At 34.5% G+C, this 23447-nt stretch overlaps 1 protein-coding gene across 1 annotated transcript in view; it reads left to right on the top strand.

The window, feature by feature from the left end:
• Positions 1-23447, top strand: part of CALCR (calcitonin receptor) — a 66094-nt gene that overhangs the window by 29328 nt on the left and 13319 nt on the right. The window contains exons 6-7 of the mRNA XM_056118378.1: positions 5345-5471; positions 19373-19526. Coding sequence (XP_055974353.1) covers positions 5345-5471; positions 19373-19526 — 281 coding nt within the window. The remainder of the gene's footprint in view (positions 1-5344; positions 5472-19372; positions 19527-23447) is intronic.

The raw sequence follows: 23447 nt of genomic DNA, 5'->3' as shown, positions 1-23447 counted from the left end.
CTCCTTGAGAGAGAGAGAAAGTGGGTGCCATGGATATGGGGGAGAGGGGGTATGGGGTGTTGGGGGAGAACTGGGACATTGTTGGTGGGAAATGTACACTGGTGAAAGGACCTGTGTTGGAACATTATAGGATTGAAACCCAATCATGTGCAACTTTGTAACTTGCATCTCACTTTGGTTCAATTAAAAATATATACCCATTGCCTCTTTTGCAAACCACAACACCCAATAGGAGAGAGAGAACAAAAGGGAATGCCCTGCCACAGAGGCAGGGTGGGAGGGGGAGATGGGGTGTGGGAGGGATACTGGGATCTGTGGTGGTGGAAAATGGGCACTGGTGGAGGGATGGGTATTTGATCATTGTATAATTGAAACCCAAGCACAAAAATTTGTAAGTCTACAACTGTACCTCATGGTGTCTCACTAATAATATACATATATATATGTATATACTTTAAAAAAGAAAAATAATTTCTTGGGACTGGAGCAATAGCACAGCAGGTAGGGTTTTTGCCTTGCATGCTGCCGACAGAATTCAATTCCCAGCATCCCATATGGTCCCCCGAGCAACACCAAGAGTAATTCCTGAGTGCATGAGCCAGAAGTAATACCTGTGCATTGCCAGGTATGACCCAAAAAGCAAAACACCAAGCAAACAAACTCTTTATCTGCTTTAGTAAGCACTATATGGAAAGGTAGAGGTTGGGCAACACCCAATGGTGTTTAGGAACTATTCCTGGCTCTATGCTCAGGACAGACCCCTAGCAGTGTTCAAGGGAAAATTCATAGTACCAGGGATTAATCAAGGACAGCTGCATGCAACAACATGTTACTTCTTGTACTATTTCTCTATAATAACCTATAATAACATTTCTGGCTTCTATTCCTCCAAATACATTATTAGAATAGATCAGTGACACCAAATATGGTCTTCTTTATCCAAACCTACCACAGACACAACAGGATCATGAAAAATAGCTGTCAGTTATATACTGGTCAATGATTCACTTGGAACACTAGAACTAGGAAAAGAAAACAGAAAAATGATTAAGAGAGAGTTCATTAAAGATATTTTGTACTAATTCTAAAGATATAAAGTCTCTTGTCAGAAAAAAAATATTAAATTTTTTTCTAGGAGTTCTAATACATTTGATGTCCTTTCTCTTTCTCCACTGAAAACAAGGCTTAATACCTAGGAAAAAGAAATGTTGGCATTAAACTGGCAGATATTACTTTGTACCAATAATACAAAATATTCCAGATGTGGGGGCTGGAGCAATAGCACAGCCGGAAGGGCGTTTGCCTTGCACGCAGCCAACCTAGGTTCGATTCCCAGCATCCCATATGGTCCTCTGGGCACCGCCAGGAGTAATTCCTGAGTGCATGAACCAGGAGTAACTCCTGTGCATTGCTGGCTGTGACCCAAAAAGAAAAAAAAAAAATTTTTCCAGATGTGTATTTTTCTATGCACTTTATTTTTCATAATAAAGTTTACTTATTCTATTAGTTCTTAATTTCCTTTTAAACTTTGTGATCATAGTACACAATCTTATAAAGGAGTTAATGCTGATATTCCTTGTCAATAACATAAAATTGATTTATGTGATCTACAAAAAGCAAGGCAGATATCAACATTTTCTCACACAACTACAGATTCCCCTAAAGAATATGCATGCATTTATAGGCTGAAAAGAATTTAAAATAAAAATTTTCAATATTTACACCAGGTAAACTAAGTTTACAAATGTAATATTTAGTGTCAAATTTCAATTTGACATCTTGAGATTCACATTCAATTAAATCATTATCTTGTTCTCGCATTGAATCATACCTTCATTGAGTCAAGACAGAAGTACATTATGTCTTACTTTCCCACTCTTAAAAAATCTGAAGTTTTCTTAGTGTTCCTTTTCACCCAAAAAGTAAGCAATATCCTGCTTCTCTAATAACTATTTCCATAAAACAAGAATAAACTAGAGCTAAAAGGTTTGTGCCATTTCGATTTTAGTTCTGACAGAAAATATTAGCTTCCTTCACGTTCATGCAAGCACCATGATATTTGCATTTAGAACAATGAAACTCATAATTACTTGTGTTGAATCAGATTATATTCTTTAGCATCCTACTCTTCTATTTAGAACAATTATCATGATTAAAATTAATAAACAATCATATGCAATAAAAAGCTCCCAGGTATCTCTAGCATTTATAAAAATGATCTGAATCAATATGGGTACACAGTGATATATGTTGGATTACTGAATAATTCTAATAAATTTAATCTGCCTATAACTTAATTCAAATCTCAGTGTAAATGTCATCAAGCACATGTAATAAAATTTTTAAAACTTAATAAGCAGAAATCATATTGAAACCTTTAAGAGATAAAAATACATATTATATTATGTTACTTATATACTTTCTGTGAAGCCTAACAGTTATTTAGTTTTAAATCATTACTTTTTTGTATATATAGTATTGTACTGTATATATGTGTTATCTAATACTGAAGAACAGGAAGATGTCTAATATTAGTTAATACTTAAGGATTTGGCAAATGTTTGATATGATGAAGTTTAAGTTATGAGATCATCTAGCATTTAATGTAATACTCTGATATCCTTGGAAACTGTTCAGTTGTCATAGATCAAAGAAGAAAACTGTTCAACATAAGGATTTTTAATACAAAAAATAAATGACAGCAATGTGTTGAAACAGTTCTAGGCTTCTGTAACAAAATCCTTCAGCATTTCCATTTTAGTTAGAGAAAGGGAAAAGATAGCAGACAAAAGCAAGCAAATAATTCAGGAAGAGCCAATTTTAAAAGAAAAATATAGTATATAAGGACTAGAGAGTAGTCTGGAAGTGTAGGAAGTATATGTATTCAGAATGGTTCTGGTTTACAGGAAATTGAACATTAACCAGCCTTTTATGCAAATTACATATTATTGAATTCCACCCAATCAAAAGAAAATCAGCCACAGGAATAGCAACACTGCATGATGCATTTGTCCTTAGTTCTAGAAAGTGTCATCTGTCATTCTTTTAAGCCAGGCTGAGACCAGTCATAAGACTTCAGATATTTGCCTCTTGAGGAGAAGAATGATAAAATGCTACTATTACTATATGAAAACAAATTGCAGGTCAGAGGTTTAACGGTACTAAATGCAGTTGTTGCAATATGAAAGAGTTTATGCAGTATATTATGGATATAATATTTCACGTATTTTTTTTCTTTAAAAATTTTAAATTGGGGACCAGAAGTTACAGTGGTTAGGCACTTGCCTTGCATGTAACCAACCCAGGTTCTATCTCCAGAACCTCTTATGCTCCTTGAGAACAAAGCCAGGAATAAGACCATTTCTGGGTAAAGGTAAAGGTAAAGGCCCTCCCGTTGATCGTCGATTTGCTCGAGCGGGCCCAGTAACGTCTCCATTGGAGACTTTGTTGTTACTGTGTCTGGCATATGAATACTCTCGGTAGCTTGCCGGGCTCTCCGAGAGGGGCGGAGGAATCGAACTCGGGTCGGCCATGTTGGCCGCTTGTAAGGCGAACGCCCTACCCGCTGTGCTATCGCTCCAGCCCACCATTTCTGGGTATGGCCCCCAAACCCAAAAATGTATAAATAAGTAAAATCTTTTTTCTGCAACATCCTTATATAGTACTATTACAAAATCAATTGTTTATCTTTAAAACTTGTTTGCTGCTAAATAAAGTAGCACAAACTAACCTCTATATCTGTGTATATGTCCACACATTCCTGGATATAAAGTTTTCCTGTTCAGTACGTTGAAAATTTAAAACTATCATATATTAGCAATTCACTAATGCTTGGATTCCTGAAAAGAGGGGAAATGTAGTTTCAATTAAAAAAGTATGTCCTAATACATCCACTCATTTCTCAAATGTAAAACTAAACAATTGTCATCTGTGATAGTTCATCATCATTTTTATTTTCAAAATTCCTGGAATTCTAACTTATTCCATAAAATCTTTCAGAAAAGAATTATTATGATTGGTTACTGACATTATTAACTAGTTGTTTTAAGGTTTTACATGGTGAATAACTATACTAGATGTTTTTGTCTGAGTAAAATATGGAAGCATATTTTTATTCACTTAGTATAATCATTCCAATTTTTGTTATAGCTATCCTGCTGACTAGTTGTAAATAAAGGGAAATGGGATCTTCCAACTGATGTTTATTTATGTGAACATTCACACACACATACACATACACAAAAAGTCAAATTTTATGAAGTGAAGGAAAAAGAGATGGAATATCCAACATATTGCTTAGTACACAAGAGTCGTGAATGGCTATGCCAACAATCGGTAGCATTGGCTAGGTTTTATCATATCCAAACCATAATATGCTTCATAGTGAGATAAAATTTTTGCCTTTAAAATTCTCTGCCTGTGTCTGAGCTTCACCAGGAGGACATGGAAAAGAGGAACCACCAAGTTATTTTAACATGAATTCAAGAAATAATATTTTAATGACGTTCTTTAGCAACAGATGAGATAACACATATAAATAAGTGAGACTGGTCCTATCTTGAAGAAAATGGGGAAAGAGAAGCATGATGGGAGACTTTTCAAAGTCTCTGTGTAATGGGTCAAGGACATGGATTCAGGCTTTTGTCACAAGATAGTCTTGGTTCTTTCTTCATGTCCCTTTATTCAACCTACTATACAATTTCTACCTGGTTACAAAAAAGACTGATTCACTTTTCATCTGAAACACTCTTACAAACACACAAAATGAGTTCTGTTAAGAGAACTCCTGTTAAGAGTCCTCCATGCTTAATTTCACATTTTTTATATTTAAGTAATTACATTGCACTGTCCTCCCGTTGTTCATTGATTTGCACGAGCAGGCCCAGTGAGACTTGTTGTTATTGTGTTTGGCAAATTGAATACATCACGGGTAGCTTGCCAGGGTTTGCCGTGTGGGTGAGATATTCTCGGTAGCTTGCCCTGCTCTCTGAGAGTGGCGGAGAAATCGAACCCGGGTCAGCCAGCTTGGCCAGGTCAACCACGTGCAAGGCAAATGCCCTACCCGCTGGGCTATCGCTCGAGCCCAAGTAATTACATCTTTCAGATATAGTATAAAGTCACCCTGGGAACTAAAAACTATGAAAACCAAGATTAGTAAACTGCTCTTTAAAATTAGTCAGAAAACTAATAACGCTTTCTAAGAATAGGACCAGTCTCACTAATTTTTATGTGTTATCTTATGTGTTGCTAAAGGAAGTCATTAAAATATTTTTCCAGCTACTTCAACCCTTTAGCATTTTTTAACTGATCCATTTTTGTTTTGTTTTATTTTGTTTTTAACCAGGAACCTTAGCTGCCAAAGAGTGACTCTGCACAAGAACATGTTTCTAACCTACATTCTGAATTCCATGATTATTATCATCCACCTCGTCGAAGTAGTACCTAATGGAGAACTTGTGAGAGAGGATCCGGTAAGCACTACTTGACTTGCCTTAAATGCTACTTTTAGGCTATAATACAGCTAAAAGTGAACCTGGTATAATTTTTCTTAAGTTTCTGATTCTATACATAATCATATTACATCTTAGAGATGAGTTCTGCATTAAATGTTATATGTTATAGTATAGGGCTGGAATTAGCTCAAACATTTAAATATGAATCTAACAGATTATGAGTTTTTTTACTATCAATTGTCCAAAATAAATTTACTAAGCACATTTGTAAACATAGATGATACCAATGTACTAAAACAGTTTTTTCTAGTGTCGTAGGGTATCACTAATGAGTTGAAAAGTGCACCTAGACATTCATTACTTCAGTATTCTGCCACCAAGACCAGTCACTTCAGAATGCATAGGCATGCATTTACTCATGTAAATATTTCTATGTTCTATATCTATACTATGTGAGAAGGGTTTAAATATCTCAAGTTCCTTCACTCTTATCTCCCAGTCAATGCTGGTGGCTTGCATTTCCTAAGTCCAGTGGAAATCCCAATGGAAATGCAAAGATCCGTTCTTGACATAGAGCAGTTGGAACAATTGGAACAAAATTAAAAAATTGTTTCAAAGCACAAAAAGAACCCATTGAGAACACAATAAATGGCCAAAGGATATTTTCATGTCTGTTTCTCTGTTTAACTGTGTTATGCAAGCATCTGTAGATAGCCTCATCTTTCAAAACTGGCATTTGACAACTCTGCCAACCCAATGACAAAAAAATGCGTGAAATCTGCCCAGAGCATGCATCCTGCGTGACAGTGCCATAACATGGGAAAGCAGCTTAATTTGGCTTCTAATGGACCCACAGTGCTAATAATTTTTGCAGTGTAAATATATCCAGAAAGATACTGTGATCCATTTTTTAGGCCATGGCATCTGTTTCTTGAGACAAACTCATGTTCGGCTGCAGAATGTTAGCTTACCTTGATAAGAATTCTCTTTCAATATCAAATCCAACAAAAAGTCATTTCATTTTATTTAATTTTCACAATACTCTGTGGCAGGGTGTATATTGTTCCCAGTTTTGGTTGAGTAAGCTGAAACTCAGTGAAGTCAGTTTTCCTCTGGAAATATGTAGAGTTAGAGATGGAACTTGAACCTGTCTTACACAAAAGGAAACTCTTGTATCTGTGCCACATAGTGTTCTTGACTGTTGTAATTTGTTTCCTTACAAAGATGTGAATTTAAAGATATTGTCTTAGCTATTCCAAACTAATAATTGTTCATAGTTTTTCATGCACAGTGCATTTGAATTTTAATCTTTCTTAATGTTTATTCTTTAAACACACAGTGTTAGAGCACTATAGTCACCATATCCCTTTGCACCCTCCTCTGCCCCACTTACCTCCCTCTGTCTCAACCTCAATTACTTAGTAAACACAATAGCATCAAGATTTGGAGAGTTACACTCTACATTTTGGTTACTAAAATTGAGTTGAAAAGAGATGTAAAAGCAATTAACTGACCAACTCTCTGTGGAGAAGACTGCTTTGACTTTCCATTTTTCATAAAGTGTTGAAAATCTGAGAAAATTACTCTATACATAGGAGGAAATGACACTTTGTCCATTAAATAATCAACCCACCACTCTGAAGCAATGCTCGGTCAAATTATGAAATATTATAAATTGTTAAATATGTTCTCTCCCATCTCTCCTGGGGTAGCAGAATCTCACACACTCTGACTCTTACAATAAAGGAGCATCTATCCACTGTGAGATGATAGCAGACCAGAAATTATTTAATTATAGAAGCAATTTCTTCTTATCTATCAAATGAAAATGATATCATTGTCACTGTCACTGTCACTGTCCTCTAGCTGTTCATTGATTTGCTCGAGTGGACGCAGTAACGTCTCCATTGTGAGACTTGTTGTTAATGTGTTTGGCATATAGAATACATCATGGGTAGCTTGCCAGGCTTTGCCGTGTGGGCAAGATACTCTTGGTAGCTTGCTGGGCTCTCCGAGAGGAGCAGAGGAATCAAATTTGGGTCAGCCATGTCAGCTGCGTGCAAAGCAAACACCCTACCCACTGTGCTATCACTCCAGCCCTTAAGATTTGTTATTATTAAAGATAAATAATAGAAAATCTTACTTACAGATTTTCTCAGATTCCTAGGGAAGCATAACACTTTTCAAATTTCCCTTAAAGCAGAGGCTGGAGCTATTGTATAGCTGGTAGGGCATTTGTCTTGCACGCAGCTGACCCAGGTTTGATCCCTGACATCCCATATGGTCTCCAAGTAAATCCTGAGTACAGAGCCAAAAGCAAACCCAAAGCATTACTGGGTGTCATTCCCTCAACAACAAATTCCCCAAAGTATAATCTTGCAAATATAATATCACTGTCACTGTCACTGACCTCCCGTTGTTCATCAATTTACTCGAGCGGGCCTAGTAGCGTCTCCATTGTGACAATTGTTATTGTGTTTGGCATATCAAATACATCACGGGTAGCTTGCCAGGCTCTGCCGAGCAGGCGAGATACTGTTGGTAGCTTGCCAGGCTCTCCAAGAAGGGCGGAGGAATCGAACTCGGGTCGGCCATATTGGTCGCTTGCAAGGGAAACACCCTACCTGCTGTGCTATCGCTTCAGCCCACAAATATAACATTAATATTTCAAATATTACATTATATTTATTATATATTATAATATATAACATATATTCTGTATTATAATATAATAAAATTAAATATTGCAAATATAATATTGCAAATATACTACTCTCAGAGCTACCGTGAATCCTTTCATAGTGGCTAATTCCCTGGTTTCTGTACTTGGATTTTCCAACCAACCTAGTCTAGTCATTGCTCTTAACTGTCTTGTCAATTATTGTCACTGGCTCTTTTAACTTCCATAGGATACAGTACAGGTAAAGATGCCTGTGCACTGCTCTAGGCTGCCTCCTACCCAAAAAATTCACCCAGTTCTGCCTTGCAACTTCATTATCACCTAGCAATTTATGAAAGCCATAAGCAGGTACCTGGAATCTGGATTAGCCACTGTGTAATTTATTTGATGGGAAATATGAGTGTAGGGGAGCCAAAGATATTATTAGGGGAGCCAGAGAAATTTCTTCTGTATGGAAGAGAGTCTCTCTCTCACAAACATTTGGCACTTAAATAATGTAACTTCAATTATGGGGATGAAACTTAATTTTATGGCATGATTAGCAGCTGGTTATACCAATCAGTGCATGTTTAATCTAATATATATGATGCTTTTAACAAGAACAAGCTTCCTAGGGGAAAACCATAAAATGCTTGAAATGTAAAATTTCAACTAATTATCGAGTGCTTATGAACTCTCAAAATTCAAATTAATTCTTAAACCTGAACTAAATTCTCATCACTTGGGACAAGGATCTATTTATAACTCTCTTAATAATTTCTAAGATTGTGTCAAATATCATATTGAAACAGATTCCAATTTTTTCAACCATAAATGTGGAGTTCAGTCATTTGTTTACCATTTACCTATTTCAGAAGTCACTTCTGTGTGTGTGTGTGTGAGAGAGAGAGAGAGAGAGAGAGAGAGGGAGATTATAAAGCAAAGGAGAAAAATAACTGAATATTTGATATATCTGAGATGAAAGCTTTCTTTCCTCTAAAATTAGAGAAAATGAGAATACATAATCAGTAACAAGTCTTGTTTCATATATGCAAGAGTCTGTTTCTTTCATAAAGTTAAATACATAAATGAGCTTTCTCACTGAATGAGTATAAGTAATATAGGCTTAAAATTAACAGCTATAATGGCAAAAACAAAATTTGTAAATTATAAAGCATATACTTTGACCCAAAGTGGTGACAAAATCCTCGGTTATTTGATTTTTTGATTTAAACTTTTTCTATGTACTTTATCTATTTAAACACAAACATTGCTTTCAATGAAACTGTGTTAAATCTACCCTCCAAATACAGGACTGCCCTCTTATGGTCAACACAATAGTTTAAGAAAGAACAGAAGAAATTCAAATAGACATGAATTATGTTATCTGTCCTTGAAATTACTTAAATTGAACATTTTCCCCGTTTAAAAGTACCTATGTTCCTTTCCCATCAATGTGGTCAGTCTCCCTGTTGGAGGTTTGTGGTTAGGTAGATTATCTCTATTTAAAACAATAGTGAGAATCTTATCCCATTTTTAAAAATGTTAAACTCAAAATAACTTTTAGAATAAATAAGGACTGAATGCAACCCCCATTTAATGAATTATATGAAAAATTCCTCATTGTCATTTGTGTCATTTGAACATTTCATTTTCATAATATTTAAAATTTCATTTTCTCGCTCTATCTGCTTATTTGATGATCTTCACGTAGAAAGTCAGAAGGCAAAATTAAAGTATTGTTCTTGCTGCATGTTAAGGAAATTGGCAGTATACTTGTCATTTTCTAGAAAGAAATGTCTTTATGAACTTATTTTTTTAATCTGGGCCTGGAAGGGAAGATACAGGGAAATTAGTTTCAACTGGGAATGTGAGCATTTTGCAACTCAAAAGTCAAAACAATCAAGCCACATTTTTTATAGCCTCTTATATATAACTAAACTCTAATGAGTCCCAATTAATGAAACACAAGTGAATTTTCTTAAGTCTCATTTGTTCAAGATAATCAAACTAGCAGACTAGACTATTTCAGGACTTCGCTCCAGTTCCAGGAAATGGATGTTGAGAAATAAAATAATGGAGACAGTTATAACCCAGGCTGGGAATTGGATTTTGTTGCCCAACTCATGGAGGTAGTATAAGAAAGGATACATAAACATGAGGGAAAACTGGAGACAACACTTTTAGAGGTGAGAGCTCATACAGGCAGATAATAGAGGATCAAAATTATTTATTTTGGTAGACTTTACGGAAAAAAATTTATTGGAAATGAAAAGGTATGATGGTTTTGAAGGATGATGTGGCAAAATAATGCCAAGGTGTGGTAATAGAATAAATTATCCTACCTATTCTAATTATTTACTCTATTTGATCTACTAACATATTGAGATCAATAAAATCACCTTTTAATTAAGTCCACAGTACCGGAAAGTAAAGAGAATTTTTTATTCCTTTGTAGTTTTATTACTAACCACTTTCCCAGTAGAGATTTGAAGAGTCTATTTCTAAAATGATCATAAACATCAAACCACTCTCCAGTTTCTCTCATCTGCACTTTGGGACAGGAAATCAGTAAGTCACAAATGACATCTGACAAGGTTTACATAGAAAGTCTTCATCTTAACATTTATAACTGTTTTCCCCTGCTCTGAGAAGCTTGGCATGGATTTAGTGTAGAAATTTGTATAGATTATTTTCTATTCTCGAAAAATTTCTGGTTAGTATGTTAGAAATTTTGACTTACTGCTTAGCTGTATTGCTCCAGAAACTATCTTTCTTCTAATTAAATTATAGAATCTTAAATCTTAATTCTTCTACTAATTTAAACATTGTGCTATAATCTTGAGCAAATTATATTACCTCATTTTGTCTAACTATCCTCACGTGTAAAATTTGGTTAATAACAGTCTTATGTTGTCCATCTTCATTTATGTTATACAGTATAGAGACAAAGGAATGTATACTCTCAGAGTATTTTTCAAATACTGCTTAAATATAAAGGAGACAAAGTATAAACTTTTTATGTTTTATGTTTACCTTTTTGCTGAATAATTCCATACTATTTCCATTGCCAATTACTTAATAGTCTTTCAATATATTTAGCTCAGATGGGTAATTCATGAGTTGTGTGTATGTATGTGAAAATCTCCATCTTCAAGAGAGAGAAGCTGGAAAAATTATTAGTCCAGTCTAGTGGTCTAATAATTATTAGTCAGTCTCTTATCTATTAGTCTAATTATTAGTCAGTCTATTATCTATTTCGCCCATTTTCCCTTATTAACCAGAACAATTTCTGTTCCAAAGCATTTCCCACTCCCTTTATAAGCAGGGAAGATCATGTAGATGCAACCTCCATTCCTCCAGAAGTATGTGCTCATATGACACAGACTTACACATGGCTTAGAAACCAATAGACAGTTTTGGCTAGTGCACTGTTGATATATTTATATATTGGCCTTACTCCATGGAACATTCATGAATTAACAAAAATGTGGTTTCCAAAGTCTTACTAGACTCCAGGAAAATTGACTAGAATATATGAATTGTTTGTGGTTTTAATCAATATAAGACTACTCTAACCCATAAACATTATCTTCTTATTTTATCCAATGAGTTATTGCTATGTCTGTTGCAAGGCTCTCATTCAGAGGGTCTGCACTATTCTATGACCTGAATACTTTAGAACTTTAGGGGAAATTACAATAGTGCTACTTCAGAGAAGTATTTTGTCTCATTCAATTTCTTCTAGTGTTTCCAGGGAAACATGCAAAACAAGCCCCAGAGGTAATAATAGAAGAATTTTATACTTTCTGAGGTAATATGTTTTCTTTTGGGGAAGAGTAATGTGAAGTAGCACTATTGTAATTCTTCATGAAGTTCTAAAGTTCTAAAGAGAAGTTTCCCCCACGACAAAAAAAAAAAGTAATTAAAAGTTACTCCTGGGAAGATAAAGAGAACTTAAGAGTTTATAAAGTCATTTGGGAATCATTTTTAAATATTTTGGTAAAAAATCAACACTATTATGACTGAAGCAAAATAAAAATCAGTCTGAAAAGCAGACTATTATAGGCAGAAAAACAGTAGGGCAAAATCTTTCATTGACATGGGGATAATTTGGAGTATGAGAATCAGGTATGATGGTCCTGAAATAAATGTGACATATTCCAGATAAGTAGTTTCATATCTCCTCATAAATTCTAATATAAACAAATACATTCTCCAAAATCATTTTAATTCTTCCATTGAGTACCATATGTAATCATACACATGTAAATATATGTTCCTGAACAAGGATTCAGATGACACACAGGTTTGGAAAAACTTTGACTATTTACCTAGGCATCTCTCTACTGGGAACTAACTCAGTTTCTTGCTTTGAAAGAGCTTCCAGGATAATAAACAGTAAGTGATGACTTAAAAAAGAAAAAAAACAAAAAAAAACCCCAGTGAAAAAAATTACACCATCAGCTTTTTGTTAAATCTTTTTTGAAATTATGTAAAGCTGATACTATTTAGAATTAAAGAAAAGCAACATAAAAGATGATAAAAGTGAATTTTAAAACAAAATAATTTATCTTTCTTTGATTCTATTTTAAAATATTCAGGTATTTTATCCTGCCATGACATGTCTCAAATCATAATTCACAACTTTAAAATAATTTAGGGAAATAAAGAACATCTTAACATTTCTCATCTTATCAAATCTTGTATACCTTGTCTTGGGATTATAACTGGGTTCAATAATTGTTATAATGAATAACATATAAACCCACACTTCTAATGATGTTTTAGAAAATGGAAATATGCAATTTGTTTGTTTGTTTTTTAGTTTTGGGGGTTACACCCAAGGATGCTCAGGATTCACTCCTTGCTCTGAACTCAAGAATTACTCCTGTCATTTCTCAGGGGAACATATGGGATGCTGGGGCTTGAACCAGGTCCGCACAAGCAAAGCAAACTCCCTATCCCCTGTACCATCGATCGAGCCCCATAATCTTTTTTTTAAGCAAAAAGCTTAATTCTAAAAACTTCTGATTACAATACTTTAAGTTATCCTGACTCATTTATAATTTAATTTAACAAAGTATCCTGAAATAGAGTTTCTTTCTCCTTAGACTAATAAAGTAGAACCATTTTCAGTGTGCAAGAGAATGTTTTCTTTAGAGTTTCTGTTTTCTGAGAAGCTGCTGTTTGGGGCAGGAGGTGAAAGAAGGGAGTTTATTAGTCAGATAAAATGTGCTTTTTCCCACTTCATTGATATGCTAAGGAAACAGCATAAAAGGCATATACTTAAACAGGTCTCATGTAAAGATGGTTTTTGTGGAAAAATATTTCAATTGCATGCATAAATAGTATTTCAGTTGAGAACATCCATCATAATGTCACATGTAATTGAATTCAGCTGATAAGTAAGTCTTGTATCTCTTCCTTATGAGAAAAAAAACTGATTATGGATTTTACATGTAATAATTTCAAGGGTCTTGAAATCATCAAGTTCTAGATGATTTTCATGCAGCGTAAATAATTGAAAAAGGTGAACTGTTGTTGCAGAGTGGAAAGCAAAATTAAAACACCAACTCTATAGGCAACTCTATTTTAAATATATTTGTTGAAACATTATCTCAAAATTGGAGTTATATTAGAATTAACCACAAACCCTGAAGGCAGGGATTTTTTCAGATAAAAGAATTCATATGCCCAGTTTGAGGACCACTGTGCAAAGAGAAGCAACTCTTTACCGAGGTTGTAGGTATAATTGACTGGGTACAACTGACTTTATCTTCTGCAGACAACCTTGCTTAAAATTTAGGAAACAGGACAGAGATTCCACATATCACCTTCCCCCCCCCCCACAACACCCGTCCTTTCTCCTTGCAGTTGGCATCCTACCCAGCTGTTTTAGCTTTCTATTAATGTTAGCACCCTGACCTATTCATCTTTGCAGACATTCATAAGTACTGCAGAACTATGAGAAGAAAAAAATAAAAAAAACACTAGAAATTGTCAGATTTGGGTTAAACAGCTCTGCTTGTACACTGTTTAAAAAATCTATAATTTAGAATTTTATTTTTTTCTTCCAGTTTGTCTTTCTTTTCTTTTTTATTTTTATTTATTATTTATTTTTTAACGAATCACTGTACTTACAAGCTTTCATGCTTACATTTCAGTCATTTTTTAATGAATCACTGTGAGGTACAGTTAGACTTACAAATTTTCGTGCTTACATTTCAGTCATACAATGATCGAGTACCCATCCCTCCTCCAGTGCCTGTTCTCCACCACCAATGTTCCCAGTATCCCTCTCACCACCCTGCACCCCCCCTCCCCGCTTCTGTGGCAGGCACATTTCCTTTTACTCTCTCTCTCCCTTTAACTTTAACTGAACAACATTGTAAACACTGAATAAAATCACATTCATTTACATTTAATAAGCATCTCCCTGATAGGAATATTATGGGGCTTAAGTTTTAAGGGTAGAGGTGGGGAAAATAGCCAAGAGAGAGCTAAGGAGGCACATGTTTAATAGAAATTAACAGTTAACTCAAAATGTAATCTAAATGGTCACTCAGTGAAATTTAACACTAAGAATAAAAGTAACTCAGCAACCTTTAACCAATGAAGACCACAAATCTCTATTAAGAGTTTTATTTTTTAAGTACCTTTATCTTTAAGTAAAATATCTAGAATATTGACACTTCTTTCCTTGCACAAGTAAATATAACTGTATTCTTCCCTTAATACTGAAATTCACTTTTGACGAAACATCTTTAGAAGCTTGAGGAAGATGGGTAATAATCAGAGGTAACTCTGAATCTACAGCAAAATTTATTTCTGCCTTAGAATAAGAATTGGCATAAACATAAAGTTTTAGTACAGAAAAAATTTATAAAATTTAATACTATGTAGATTATTTTGAATTAAGTTTTCAATATTTGGAGTTAATTATATGTGTAAAATGTAAGAATTGAGTTTAACTAACTTTCTAAATATACGTATGATAGCTCCAGTAACTAACAAGGGGAAAAGCATATACTTTGTATGCCCTTCATTTCATTTTGTTCAATACAATTTGCATGAATTTGTGAAGTAAATTTATAGTATGTCACTTTTTCCCTATTTTTTTGCTAGAATTTAGTCTGCAATTCTGCTCTCAAATAATGCAAAAATTGGAGCGAGGACAGAATTTTTCACTGGGCTCATTAATATTTTCAGCTCTTCCAGAATCCGCTAATCCATTTCTTGTTAAATTCACTCAAATTGAATGTAATTGTTTAATACTAATAAAACAAACTGCATTCATTCAATTAATTTTCTTTGATTTAAGTGTCAGGGTTTTCTCTGTCACTGAGCAAAGAACTTTTAGTAACATTAAAATTAGTTATATAAGTTACTTTTTTAAAAACTGTGCATGATTTCATTTATTTCTTCTTCTCGCCATCAGGAAGTACTTTCCTTAATTGCTCGATTTGCTCGAGCGGGCCCAGTAACGTCTCCATTGGAGACTTTGTTGTTACTGTGTTTGGCATATCGAATACTCTTGGTAGCTTGCCGGGCTCTCCGAGAGGGGCGGAGGAATCGAACTCGGGTTGGCCATGTTGGCCGCGTGTAAGGCAAACGCCCTACCCGCTGTGCTATCGCTCCAGCCCTGCCAACACTAAATTCTATCTATGCAACACTTAAGGCTGGAGCAATAGCACAGCGGGTAGGGCGTTCGTCTTGCATATGGTTGACACGGCCGGCCTGAGTTCGATTCCTCCACCCCTCTTGGAGAGCCCGGCAAGCTACCGAGAGTATCTTGCCCGCACCACAAAGCCTGGCAAGACTACCCATGATATATTTGGTATGCCAAACACAGTAACAACAAAGTCTCACAATGAAGACGTTACTGGGCCCGCTCGAGCAAATCGATGAACAACGGGAGGACACTGACAGTGACATGCAATACGAAAACTCTACCCCAGGAATAAATATAAGAGCACAAAATTCCTACTTGAAACAACTACCATCATGAAAAATCAATACTTATTGCTTGTTTTTTTTTCCTATTTTGGATCACACCCAGGGGTGCTCATGACTTATTCCTCACTCTTTGCTCAGCGGTGACTCCAGGAGGGGCACAGAGGACCATATGAGGTGTCAAGTATTAAATCCAGGTTGCCCGCATGCAAGGCAAACATCATACCCACCACACTATCATTTGGGTGCAAACTTAAAGTTTTTTAATAACAAAATAAGCCTTTAAATCTTAATTCTAGAAGCAAAGGTCTTAATAAATATGTATTTGTTATTTTTAAATTTTCCTTTGCCTAATTTAAAGTGAAAAATTTCAAAAAATTGTTCTTAGTATCTATCCTGTGTCTAACCATATAGAATTAATAGAAGCACAGAACATTTGCCTGATACACCCTCATGGTCACTCACAGACAGGTGCAGAGCTACAAAATTTTAATCATTTCACATACAATTACTCAATCTCAGCTGAAATTGAAGCAGCGCTAGTCTTTATTTAGGCTCTCATACTATAAATTTGTTCTCTTCCTGATATATTTAGTGGTAACTTTCATATATATTTAATTTTATGCTGGTTATTCCACTGTTTGATATGGTTCTCAAAGAACTGAAGATAGAAATCAATGATAAAGTTTGTACTTTGAATTTGTGAGGTTCTGGGTACCATCTCTAGCAACACAACACACACACACCACACCACACACACACATACACAAACATAGTATTATCCCCACCTACTTACATTTCCTTTCTTTATTTAGATTTCTTATGTACAAGATCAAGGTTTGTATATAACAGCTTTCACTTTGTTTGATCCCCAAGCATCATGCTGGAGTGCTGTCTAAAGTTCCTAAATGATTTAGAAAAAAAGGGATGCATATACCTTATAGAAAATAGCTGATGAACTAGATCTATTTAATTTAGGTGTAATTTAGTGCCATCGACCATGAGTTTATTGTCAATAAATCAATAATACACATTAAAATGTGTCTTTTAAAGGAAATGGAAAATGAAGCTGCAAAGTGATTGATTTATGAAAATACTGTGATCAGAGTCAGGTAGAAGCTAACCCCTTCTATTTAATAGGAGCAATGGCTCATTATTTCCTAATTCAGTTTTTGTAGCAACTTTACGAAACATAATTACTATTAATATTGATCATTGACTATATGTAAAATTTGAAGCCAAAGTTGCTCTGAATTACACAAAGCCAATCTTTATACACAACCATCTTCTTTTCCCACTTCCTGTGCCTTCTTCCTACACTGTCAGATACCACAGCATCTATTTAGAACTCTGGATGCAAATGGATTATGGCTTTTAAGATAAAAGAGTCTCCAAACTAAATTCAGTACCAAAGAATATTTTATATTTTACCTTTATGTTTTGGTGTCATGTAGATGGAGGTACTATTAGCTCAGCAAATGCGAAGTAACATTATATTGAAACAAATACTCCCAATAAGAGAAGGTAATCAGATGGAAAAGAAATATTTAGTGCCTTCCAAAACCAAACAAAAATTACCTTTAGAATAGGTGATATTTTGGTTATCTGTACTACTGTTCCTTGCTCAGAATTCAGAGGTTGATTTAAGTATCTTCCATTTCATGGACCCAGATAATTATTTCTTATGTTCAATGAATCTGAAAAGAAATCAGCACATCTAATCCCCTATAAATTAATAGCTATTGTTACAGAGTAGAAATGCACATTTCTGGGTCTGAGAGATAGGACAGATGTTCAGTCACTTGCCTTGCAAGCAGCTAACCCAAGTTCAATTCTGACATCATATGTTCTCCTGAACACTGCTAGCAGCAACTCAGAAGCATAGAACTGGGAGTGGGCCCCGAGCATTACTAAATGGACGTCAAACTTCCAAAATCAAAACCAGAAAAACTATAAATGTGTATTCCTGAAGTTTCTGTAGTACCGAAAACTACTACATGGCTGCCTTGATTTATAAGCACAGAAAGTCTGAAATTTAGTCAGATTCAAAACATTAGAGGCCAAGATTATGTAAAGCAAATCATGTGAAAAACAATTATGCCAGTGATTTTTCCCTAATACCTGAGTTCTTGAATGCTATTATTGTCACTGTCATTCACATCATTGCTGTTGCTATGGTTAGAGGCAGTAAAACCAAATAAATTCCCTAGATTAGGGACCTCAACTGGGTACATTTTATTCCCCATAAGATATATAGTAATGTCCAGAAATATTTTTTTATTTTCATATGGTGAAGAGTTACTATTGGCATCAATTGGGTAGAGATCAGGAATACTGCTAAAGATGTATCAACTTTCCATGCATGTGATAATACATGTTATATGTATTTATGTGGATGTGCAAAGCCAATCTGATATCACCAAAGAGGGCTGGAGCGATAGCACAGCGGGTAGGGCGTTCGCCTTACAAGCGGCCAACATGGCTGACCCGAGTATGATTCCTCCGCCCCTCTCGGAGAGCCCGGCAAGCTACCGAGAGTATTCGATATGCCAAACACAGTAACAACAAAGTCTCCAATGGAGACGTTACTGGGCCCGCTCGAGCAAATCGACGATCAACGGGAGGGCCTTTACCTTTACCTTACCTTTACCTTATGAATTTTATATATCTACACTGAGTACTAAGCTCAATGTAGTACTCATTGATTAGGGATATGTCATCCTAACCTCTGTAGACAAAAACACTTGAATCCCAATGTAGAAACCATACTCCTATGTAAAAATAAAATCACTCTCATAAGTTGAACTTAGCATAGCTCCTAACTCCAGTAAGGAATTTATCACCTGGTTCTCTTTTCTTTATTGTCAAACATAGATCACCAACTGAGCTGTGAAAAGCATTAACAACTTCTGTTGTCTTTTTTTTTTTTGCCTCATTGGTCTTAGAAAAAGGGACCATAAAAGTCGTATGACAAATCTGTGCTTGCTGTCGATTATTATGCATTTCAAACACATTGCAAGAAAATGAACCTGTATAGTCTATCTTTACAATTCATTAGAAAGTAATAGGAAAAAAACAGTTCAGGAACTAGTTTTCCATTGCCTGGTTGGCTGTTTGCTTTTAATACCAATGATATACACTCTATCACTCTGGTTTTGTCTATAGAGGGTGACACGCATTGACAGATGCTTAGGGAAATTGCCTTGCAATATGAAAGTAGATATTTTATTTTCACTTAAACTACCTCACTGCCTTATTTTTGCTGATGTCTTCCACTGAGTATCTTTATATTTCTTTCCAACAGTTGAGCTGCAAAATTCTGCATTTCTTCCACCAGTACATGATGTCCTGCAACTATTTCTGGATGCTCTGTGAAGGGATCTATCTTCACACACTGATTGTGGTGGCTGTGTTCACTGATAAACAATATATGCGGTGGTATTATCTCCTGGGATGGGGTATGTATTTTTACCAGCTGAGTTTTAAGTCATAATTACTACCAATTATATGTTTACAGTCTTCTTTCTAGTCCTGGCCAGTGGCCCATTTAGGAATGATGAGTACACATGCTGACAGGAGTTCAATTTCCAGAAGAATTTAGTAAAAGTCATTACTACAATCAAAGGATCAATAGAGGAAATGAGGAATATGATTCTGTGAGAGTATCTACAGGAAACAAACCCAGCTATCACATAAAATAAAATCATGACCTCATTGAGAGACTAGATTCTCTTCTGTTTTGTCACCTGTTAAGAGAAAAGAATTTCACATTTTGAATTCAGTACCTCTTCCATCTTCTTGAAGAACATTTCTTTCTCCAGTCAATCAGTCGGAATCTTCCAGGGAAAGGTCTGGAAGTGGAGTCCAGCTGACTGGTAGCTATGAGTATGTAAATTTCTTAAAGAGTCTACTTGACATCAGAGCCCTTGACTATAGCTTTGAAAAGCCTCTGGTTAGATTGTTCAAGCTATAGCTTCTCTGACTAAATTCAAGTGCTAAGGTCCATGATGACTCAAAAATACAGACTCATCAGTGGGAGGAAAACAGTAGACAGGTAGGATAAACTCTGAAACAAAAACATAAGCTTCTCCTTATCTAAAAAAAAAAAAAAGTGCCGCAATAATATTTCGTACCAGATGAAAACACTGTGGGTCATGTCACACCAGTTATAAAGTCAAGGATAGTAACTTACTATCCACAGTTAAAACTTATTATAAACTGGCAAGATGACTATGATTGCCTTCAACTAAGCAAGAGTTTTAATGCAGTATTTTGGAGAAGATTTTAAATTGGAGAAATAAAGACTGTAAGTTTGCTCTTACCTATGACATTGAGCAGAAGTGAAAGTAGGGTGGAAAGAACAATTATTACTTCTTTCATACAGATGCATTGTTAATTTGTTATAAAATATTTGTCATGACCATAAACAAGCTAAGTCATTTGCTTAAAATAACAAACAATTAAAATAAATAAACAAATTCAAATGAAAAAGTAATATTCAGCCATGTAAAAATAATCTAATAAAAATATTCATTAAAATTTATTTATCAGAGAATGTTTAAAATATAACAGACTTGTATTAAAATGTAACTCTAAAAAACATTTCATTTTATAAGATAAATATAGACCCTCAAAATTTAAAGAGGACTTTCACCTTCATGGATTCATGTTTGGAAAGACGGGTAATCAACCAATATAGTTCTAAACTATAATTTTTAAATGCCAGAGAAATGTTGACTAAACTTAATATTAAATGATACAGTATTCTAAGAAACACTAAGAAAAATAGACATAGCTGCATATAGAGATCTGAGAATGTGTCATCTGTGTTTTCATGAATATATTCTAATAAACATGGTTCTATAAGAACCTAAAATAAATAAATTACAAAGTCACTAATCTCTCAAGCTGGAAAAAAAATTGAGGGAAAGCAGTGATGGCATTTTAAAACAATAGCCTTCCATAGAAGTTTTATCTTAGCCCACTGTCAAGCATTATCTTTGACTGAGAGAACAACAAGTAGAAGTACAACCAAAGTAACTTTTCAAAATATTGTCTCCCGAGTTCGATTACTCCGCCCCTCTCAGAGAGCCCGGCAAGCTACCAAGAGTATCTTGCCCACACGTTAAAACCTGGCAAGCTACCGTGTTGTATTCGATATGCCAAACACAGTAACAACAAGTCTCACAATCGAGACATTACTGGGCCCAATTGAGCAAATCGATGAACAACGGGAGGACAGTGACAGTGTCTCAATAGAAACCTTAAAATATATAATAGAACAGAGAAGAAGTTTCTATCTAATATATTACCCTTTTGAGATATGGCATAGAATTATAATATGTTATTAATTTTATAATGTTAAGAAATACAGTGAGACCTATACTATGAAAAGAGTCTATTCTTTGAAAAGTGTGGTAGCAAAAAACTCAAAAGATTTGGCTAAAGAATACACAACTTAAGACCTAATCTTTCTGGTAATGTACATTTTATACATTCATTTCTGCTGCTATTAGTATCGCCTACCTCAGGATCTGAAACTTTTCAAATAATTATTTTCATAATTTAAAATATTTATGATTAATTAAATTAATCACTTTATAAATCTTATGAATTTCACCACCTGCATGAATAGTTTCTGGTGGTAGTTTCTTCCCAAGAGAAAATGAAGAACGCTTCTTTCAATGGTTACTCACTTCCCAAGTCTGCACACATTTACTTACTGGTCAATTTTTCTTATACTTAAATAGCTTCAAGTACTGAAGTTTAGTTCTTAGGGAAAAAATCATTTATTTTAAAATCATCTTCAGATTGATTCTTCACCTTCCTAGTTCTCCCCTTGTTATAGATCAAACAGAAAATCTCCCCTATGGATATTTAGAGTGAACAAATAGAATTTATTTAGTCCTACTCAAAAAAGGACTAAATAAATTCTATCTAGGGAGAGAGGATTATTTACCCTCACCATTCTTACAAGGAGATCAGCATTGTTATGGCCTTTGAGGCAGGAGGGAGAAAGGAAGAAGAAAGGAAAACACAAACTGCATGATAAAACGTGTCATGACTAGAAGGTGTAGAGAGCCTTAGAGAGCCTTAGGGATGAATGAATATATGTTCTTTTTTCCATTCTATATTTAAAAGCACATTTTCATTTAAACGAATGATGAGGTGGGAGTGAAATCTCTACAAGCCTCTCTTACTGTCAAATCCTAAAGTACTATTTCAAAACAAATCCAAAGAACGAATTATTGTTTCTAAACCCAAGTGGAAAGAATAATAAGTTAGAACTATTGTGAGTAAAACGCAATTATATTTTTGTGTAAATAGGCACACTCAAAATTCTCTCAAGTCAAACATTTAATCCACATTTCTACTGAATTATATTCTTCATGGGTTTAGAAGTTAAGGTTTTTCTTAGGTGAACATGCAATACTTTTTGCCTATAATTCACATAAAATAAATAGGTGTAGGTTAGTTCTACTTCATTTCTGAGAAACATTTCTTAATTTATTTATAATTTTTTTACTCTAAAAATGCTCAACCAAGTAAAAAAATGTCTATTGGCAATGGGGACATCTGAGAAAAAAATAATCTTTTTTTTCTTTACATAATTCACAACTTGACCCTAGATAACATTTTTCAAAAAAATGTATTTTTGAAGGTATAATATGGGTATTTATATATAATGAATAATACTGTATGGCATGTTTGAAATTTCTTAAGGAGAGCAGATGTTAAATTTCTATTCAAAAATGAGGGGGGAAAAGTGTTAACTATGCCAAATAATGGAAATTTACTAGAGTTATCCTGGTGATGATTTCCACAATACATACAAGCATAAACCATTGTCATGCAGTACACCTGAAACTAATATCTGTTAAATGTATTTTGTACTTTAATTTTTTAAAAAATGTGCCCTGACTGAATGCACTGCCAATAACTACATCCATCATTCTTTTTGTAAGTTCAATACTGTCCTGTTGTTTTGCCTTGTTTTGCCAACAGTTCAATTAGATCAGAGAATCTTATACAAAGCTGTTCTAATAATGGTTCTATAGCCAAAAATGTATGGAGAGTAGGAAAAACACTAGCTATTCAAAGTGTTTTTTTTAAAAGAAAGCAGCATTTAAACAGTGATATAAACATGAAGAAACACAAAGTAAAAAAAAAAAAAAATTAGAAAAAGTTGTGTGAAATGCTTTCTAAAATATTAGATAACTATGCTCCACTATTCTGAGTAACTTCCGTGCACAGTCTCTCCAATAAGACATGCTATTTCACACACAACAAAATGCTTTCTGGCATCGGTAGTTCTTATCATCATCAATGTATATGGTCATTATAATAATACATACAATTTTCCTGCATGCTGGGCAATT

The sequence above is a fragment of the Sorex fumeus genome, unplaced genomic scaffold (genome assembly GCF_029834395.1).
Source record: "Sorex fumeus unplaced genomic scaffold, SorFum_2.1 ptg000037l, whole genome shotgun sequence".
Classification (NCBI taxonomy): Eukaryota; Metazoa; Chordata; class Mammalia; order Eulipotyphla; family Soricidae; genus Sorex; species Sorex fumeus.
Note: the sequence above shows the minus strand (reverse complement) of the source record. Positions and strands in the feature narration are given on the sequence as shown.